This window comes from Orbicella faveolata, unplaced genomic scaffold, assembly GCF_042242905.1.
Source record: "Orbicella faveolata isolate gen_17 unplaced genomic scaffold, um_ofav_v1 contig_5, whole genome shotgun sequence".
NCBI lineage: Eukaryota > Metazoa > Cnidaria > Anthozoa > Scleractinia > Merulinidae > Orbicella > Orbicella faveolata.
Genome location: NW_028301580.1, coordinates 820,148 through 827,500, shown reverse-complemented (window position 1 = coordinate 827,500; position 7,353 = coordinate 820,148). Strand labels below are relative to the sequence as shown.

General features: G+C 39.3%; 1 protein-coding gene across 1 annotated transcript in view; it reads right to left on the bottom strand.

Annotated features, from left to right (window-relative positions):
* Positions 1 to 6,690, bottom strand: part of LOC149095653 (collagen triple helix repeat-containing protein 1-like) — an 8,757-nt gene extending 2,067 nt beyond the window's left edge. The window contains exons 1-2 of the mRNA XM_089281782.1: positions 6,474 to 6,690; positions 5,628 to 6,029 (exon numbers count right to left, since the gene is read on the bottom strand). Of these exons, the coding sequence (XP_089137908.1) occupies positions 5,628 to 6,029; positions 6,474 to 6,578 (507 nt within the window). The 5' untranslated portion in view covers positions 6,579 to 6,690. The remainder of the gene's footprint in view (positions 1 to 5,627; positions 6,030 to 6,473) is intronic.
* Positions 6,691 to 7,353: the final 663 nt, after the last annotated feature.

Genomic DNA, 7,353 nt, shown 5'->3' with positions numbered 1-7,353 from the left:
GCCATAAAATTTGAGTCAATTTCAATCGAGTTTACCTCTCTGATCGTTGCTGTATTTAGGAGAATTTCTGTGGAATACACTTAACGAATTTCCTCGCTTTCTGCTATACAATTTACGGTACAAAAGTATGATTTCAAGTGATTTTAAAAGCAACGACTGACAGAAATTGTTTTTGTAGTAAAACTTCAAACTTCGCACGAAATTTCACACCGCAAGAACAATTTTGGAGAACTTAACTGATGAAATAAATGCAACTAACACAAAATAGTTCGAATAAAATCTGTTCTTTAATACATCTTTCTTTGTCTACTATCTGAGTTACTCGCTCGTTGCCGAGATTTTTTTACAAATCGTTGGTAGACGGCGCCGAAGCCGATTCAATGACAAGAGTTGCGTTAACAAACCCATTTGTAATCTGTAAAACCAATTTACTGTAGGAGAAAAAAAATAAACATGTTATTTGCCGGCTTACGATCGGTCCGTATGGTGAAAAACTGTGAACTCGGGCTTGAAAATGCTGCCCGAGGCCTGCGGCCTCGGGCAGCATTTTGAAGACCTCGGTCACAGTTTTTCACCATACGGACCTCCCAGCCGGCAAATAACATATATGAAATTTGCGAAATATTAAAAATATTTTAAGAATAAACTCGAGGCTGAGATTTTGAAAGGCATATAATTTTGAGTTGAAAATGTGTAAACACAATACAATGATACGTTTTTAACTAAACCGTATAAAATTCTTGCTAGAACTAGCCAAAAAGCCAAAAAAAAAAACACTTGTTGCATGTTCGATGCTAATAACACTTCTGCAAGAAGTTGTATGCGTCATATCAAGCCTTAATGCCCGCAGGCTGGCTACAAAATTACTTCAACAGCGACCAGACACCAAATACATTCGAAAAAAGAAATGTCATACGCTATAATCTAAGTTTATTATATGGTAGCTCCGTGAGCGAGCAAGATGGACCAAATCCTGCGCTTTAACTGGCTAGCCGAGCGCGCAAGATGGAGCTATCTTGCCCGCTCGAGACTACCCACCGTATCCCGCAAGAAAAATTTTCTCGAAAGCCAAACAACAAAATATTTTATTGACCAAGCTTGTTCGGTCAAGATGGCCTGATATTGGCGTTGTTCTTTCTTTTTTTTGCGAGTTTATGGACCTCGACTCCGTCTCGTCTCCGTCCATAAACACGTCAAAAAAAAAATTAACTTGGCCAATATCCAGCCATCTTGACCTCACGTTTGGTCAATAAGCCATATATATTCCCAAGAATACTTTCAGAATAAAATCGGCAAAAAATAAAAATGTTCAGCCTCAACCGGTAAAACAATATCCTTATAAATGAACAAAGAGAGTGTACGAGTTGCCCCTCCGTCGTTCGTGACGTGAAAGGAAACTGCGGGGTTAAAAAAGTAGTTTTGTTTCCTCTCAGGGTACATTGTTCGAGAATTTTGGAAATCAAAAGAAAAAAATTGTAAAAATCAAACGGACAAATTTTGGAAATAAAAAAAAAACAAATTTTGGAAATCAAAAAATCATTTCAGAAATCAAACGGACAAGACAAGAATCAAAACAAATAATTATTTTAGTGACACGCACGGCAACATGGAATCTATTTTTTTTAATTAGAGCACAAGTAGTTATTGTTTCTCGTCATCTCGGGGAGAGTTGCCATCTGTTTGTGTATTATTAGGCCTACTCTGGGACCTTAGGTCGCTGTAACTTAAGGCGACTTTGGGCGATTTAAGGCGACTTAGCAAAATTGGGAAAGAAAAAACATTGCGACTTTAGGCGATTTAAGGCGATTTTAGGCGACTTAAGGCGATTTTAGGCGACTTAAGGCGATTTTAGGCGACTTAAGGCGATTTTAGGTGACTTGAGGAGACTTTATTTCACTCGAGTGATATAAATTTAAACTTAGCAACAGTCTCTCCATGTATCTCTTGCAATAAACCAATATTGTACCAATATTGGTACATAATTAGTTGACCACAGTCTCAAATATCCAGGGCCGGGTTGTTCAAAGCCTAATTAAACCACAGGCGGCCCAAGCGCGAGATGAGAGGAAATAATTAATGTAAATGAAACGTACGCGAACGTGACTCTTACCTTCGAGCGGTGTTGTGTTACAAAGATGCGATTTACAAGGGTTCGTATGGGTACTTCACGGGTTTCGTTTAAATACCTAAAATTTAATTTTATGTGAATAAAACTGACTTACCTTGCTGCTTTTTTCACTTTTTTCGCTTCTAATGACAAAATAGTGTTCAATATGTCCTAATGTTTGTTATTTATCCGCAGGCGGCATAAACTCAACATCAGACTGTTGATTCACACGTTTAATAGACTTTCTATGGGAAATTCCCTTTACTGGTCCTAAATATACTAATATCAAGCATTAAAATAAACTTCCATACATTCTGGGCGCAAATAGCGTTAATTTTTGACGGGTTTGCGGTTTTATTTATTTTGTCCAATTTGTTGTTGTTGTTGTTGTTGTTTTTTTTTCGATTTTCTTAGTCTTCGTTCTCCTCTTAACTGATTCATAAAACAAAGCAAGGACGGTGACTCTAATTAAGCAACCTTGTCCCACAAATCGCTTCTTTTTCTTCAGAAAGCACAAAATCGCCATTAGACTAGGAGTATTCCCTCTTTCGCCTAGTTGAACATGACTGTAAGTAAACCTCGACAAAAAAATGCTCGCATGAAATTTTTTCCTCGAGGTTTTGTTATACGTCACACACGATGGACTAAACGAAAGAGGGACCACTCGCAGTTTAAATCACCATGAAAACAAAACTGCCATAAGGACATAAATTAACCATCGCATCAACTCATCACGGCAACCGTACTGCGCTGAGAATTTCAGATGCTATTCGGTTTTTTGTGATCTTTCCATGCGCTAGGCTTTTTTGGAGTGATCGCAGTCACACTCCAACAGCCACTTAAAATTACATTGTGTATACCAAGAGTGGAAAATGCACATGTTACGTATGACATTACATTACAAGCGAAGTTTATTTCTACATTATATTTTAAAATAGCTTTACTTAAGCATATTTAGGACTAAACCTACGGAGTTTCCCTTGCAAAATCTATAACACATCAACAGTCACATACCAACGAGTTTGCGTTGCCTGTGGATGAACAGAACCAAAAAATATGCGAGTCATAAGTAAATGCAAAAACAAGAATAAGAAAAAAAAAGTACTCAGTCTGCAGTCTGCAGGGTCGTCGTCTGCTTGGTCTGCGGTCTGCAGTCTGCAGTCTGCATGGTCTGCGTTTTGGGGTGACCGTTTTCAGGGACCCAATCGATTTGTTGCTCTCCTGCCTCAGTCAGACAAAATATTCCAATACCATAATGAGTACGGCATGCTAAGTTCCTCCCGCTTCGTAAGAACTTCACCAGCTACTTGTCAGGCTCCAGAAACCTTTGACGACCCTGGCAGTTTATATAGTGAATCGAATCTTTTTAGAAGGTTCTACCACGATTGATCAGACCACCAGGAAATACACCTTCCAAGCTTTCACTAGTTTCTAACTGACACATTGGAAATGCCCAGAACGACATTTTCACAACGAAATACTAGAAATTGACATATCGATACCAGACACACTGGTCTCCGCCATTTTGATTCTCCCAGTAACCCTTGCGCAGCTAACTGGTTTCCATGCTTCAAAGAGAGGAGACATCAAGACAGCCTGTGCTAAGTGTTCCCGCATGTAGATTTGCTTCAAATCAACCGATAATAAATTACTGTATTCAAATTTCGGAGAGTATTTGTTTGGCGATTTCTTTTCTTTCTTGTTTTTTGTAAACGCCTGTCGGAGTAATCATACTCGCGTGAGCTCGCGTACACTTTAGTCACGGGGCCAAACTAAGTCACGTGTTCCAAACATTCGACCAACGGCAATTTTTGCTGAGACTTGATCACAAAGAATTTTCTGTACCTTAGCTTTAATTCGATAGTAACAGTAGCTTAGTCCACGTAAAGTGTATAAGATGATGTAAATATCTGGCTTCATCAAATGTACGAAAAGGATAGATAAACATTATGCTGCAAGTTGGTTCGTCCAATTACGAAATTCAAACGTTTACAGTTATTCGAATGTGGAAGTAAAATGTAAATAATGATTTTTGCTGGAGAAATGGCTCACTTTTGTCACTCTTTTACACTGGGTAAGTAAAGTTTTTAAAGCGTAGACTAAGTTCGGTTCAATTGACTTTGGATGACCATATTTTTACTGCTCAGTGTGAAAGTGACTAGAGAGAATTGAGCCGTAGCCCAAAAATATCTTTGTGTTTTTTTTTTTTATTTCTTTTCATCTTGATGATCTGGAACTCCTCTCACTGTTGTTGTTTATTTATTATACACTGTAGGTCTTCGGAAGATTTGATTCAGTAATATCTTACAAACATTCATAAGCTTAAATGATATTATTGCAGTATAGTCATTTGTTATAACTTTCCATATTTAATATATTTCCTGATTTTAACACAGAGTGTCACCTTTTATATTAACTCTTTTACAATGAAATACAAAAAAAAATTAAAATTTAATAGAAATAAAAAGCCATGTGTGAGAAAGTATACATTAGATTGTCATTAGTATTTAAGTATTGTCTACATGTAGAAATTATTCCTGCTAACATGGGGGCTAGACAGGTGCAGGAATATTATAACATTAGGTTTTTTATGTATAAGGGAGCCACGGCTTTGAGGGATAATACAGTAATTGTCGGGTCCAGAGCTTCTTAAAAGACCCTAGTCAGCCTCTGCTGTTTTCGATGCCATCAAAATTATTGATATTGCATGGTGAGGCGAAGTCTTCTTGCTTTACTGTAATTTGTGTTCCTGAAAGTATGCCTCTTTATCTTAAGTAGCTTCACAGTGATTTTCTTTGCTTTGACATGCTCCGAATAAAACATAAAAGCCAAACTCTTGTATGTAAACAGAAAGGTTTGGCTGACTAGGGCCCTTTAAGGGGAGTTTTAGATGGATCCAATGCATTGGGAATGACTGTTAAAAAAAGTAAAAGCACACCTATTGAGGCAACCTCTGCTGCACCCTGCCCCCCTCCCCTCCTTTATTCCATAACCAGTACCCATTTACACATCTGGGTGAGAAGAGGCACTATGAAAGTATGAACACAATGCAATGTTCCCAAATAGGGGTCCATTCCACCGACCATTGGGCCGTCGTGCCTCCTCCTCCATAGGCCTAGAGTGGAGTTTACCCTAACATGACAGTAGTAAGTCTAATAACCTTCCACAGGGACAATTTGAGTGTGTTGAAACCTTTTTAACATTACGTAACCGATAGCAACTTGAGGCCACTTAAGGCGACTTTAGGCGACTTAAGGTCCCAGAGTAGGCCTATTATTTATTGAGCTGGAACATCTGACTTGGTTTTACCTTTCAGCGCGAGCCATCATATACCACGGAAATAAGCATTAAACGCTTTTCCAGAGCTTCCTACCTCTACTGACACAACGATCAAGAGGGATAGATAGAAAAAGAGCAAGATCCCCTGTAATTGGATCCCTGGAATTTTACTTCCTCATAGACCGAAAGTCAGTAAGCCACAAAGTTTAATACAAAAGTAGATCCTAATATGATCACTTACCTTTATTTTACCGTTGTCAATACTTGTATACGATCGCCATGCGCATTGTTTCCAATTAGCTCTCTGTCTTGGGTCCATGTTTGCTGCATCTCCCTTCTCTCCCTTTGCTCCGATGCCATTTTCTCCCTTGGATCCTTTTGAACCCCTGGGACCAATGTTCCCAGGAATACCCGTACTTCCTTTTGCTCCCATCTTACCAATTTCTCCTTTCTTCCCCACCTCCCCTTTGGATCCTTCAGGGCCCCGTGGTCCAATTTTTCCTGGGATTCCTATAGCACCTTGCGAACCCCGCTTTCCGATGCTGCCCTTCTCTCCTTTGAAGCCATCTCTACCTGGAGCACCCGGAGTTCCCGGTATTCCTGGCACGCAGGGCATTCCTGGCATTCCAGAATGAGGATCCGGCTGTTGAAACAAATGTTAGCGTAAATCGTCAGAATCTTCACCCTTGCTCAAGTAAGTAGTGTATTGTGAGATCAGTAAACGTTAGCAATTCGTGTATGCTTTCATCAGATCAATTATTTTCATTTCTGGCGATTTATGGTGGATTCGACTGTTCGTCACCTCTTACTACATGTAAGATTTCACTTATTCCTGAATTACAAAGGTCCCATACCTGCCTTGACAGATAAGCTTTTCATTAAAAGTTTGATTTTGCGGATGCTTAAAAGTATTATGTACGGATCACGTGGAGTGGGAATACAGAATTGACCAAAGGAAAGTGCATCTGAGTATATCTATAATACTATCTATATCGGTGTATCTCATCGAGTGTAAGTTCCCGTTGAACAAAGCAAGCTCTTAGAACAAAACCTCAGTTTGTGACGGAATCACTTTCACCTTACTTACCTTACATGTAGAAGTCGAATCGTTCGACTGCAGTTCCTTCGAGTGCGTTCGTGTGAAGAACAAAAGAAAAACGACGATCAGGGAAACAGAGAAGATGTCTCGCATTTCTGCTAGCTCAGTGTACCCGTGTTACAGACTAACTTGCCTTCAAAGTTATCAAAACCGATTGCAAGAGGAGAGAGAATTCCCTGTATTTCTACGTTCTCCTTCGGCTTGTTTTAATCTGTAACAAAGCGATTGGATTGGTTACTTTTGTCTAGACAAGCCACAACAGATGGTTTCAGTACAGATTCAGCACAGATTCAGTGTAGAATAAGAGCTCCGTTGAAACACGCTTCCTCTTAACACGTGTTCAGTTTTCATAACGATTGGTTACTTTGTGCTTAATTTGACAGATCACATGCAGTACATTCAGTTACGTGATCAGCGTGATATTAGCGAAAAGCTCAAACACTGTTCAATTCAATTTTTCTTTGTTTACTGTCAAAAACATGACGGCTGGTTCCTTTGGATTAAAGTTCACAGATCACATGTACTTACCTGCCAGCTCTCACGTCTAAAACGTGACTCTCACGCCTTTGGTTCGGAAACTTCCATCTTACCTTCGGCTCACGCCTATAGCTAGAGACCATTCTCTCTCATTGAGACGAACACTGAGCTCAGTTACAGCCTTTTGATGACACACTTTTGAAAAAAGAAAAAAAAAGTAACCAAGAACTAGTGAGATGCGTTTAGCCCATATCAATTGACGAAACACTTATCGGACTTTCCCCGGGAAACGTTTCGAACGTCGTCGTGAGCGTTCGACGTCATTGTGCAGTCGGGTCATTTTGAAAATTCCAGTACTTTCAGGATAGTAAATTAAACGTTACAAACTCGA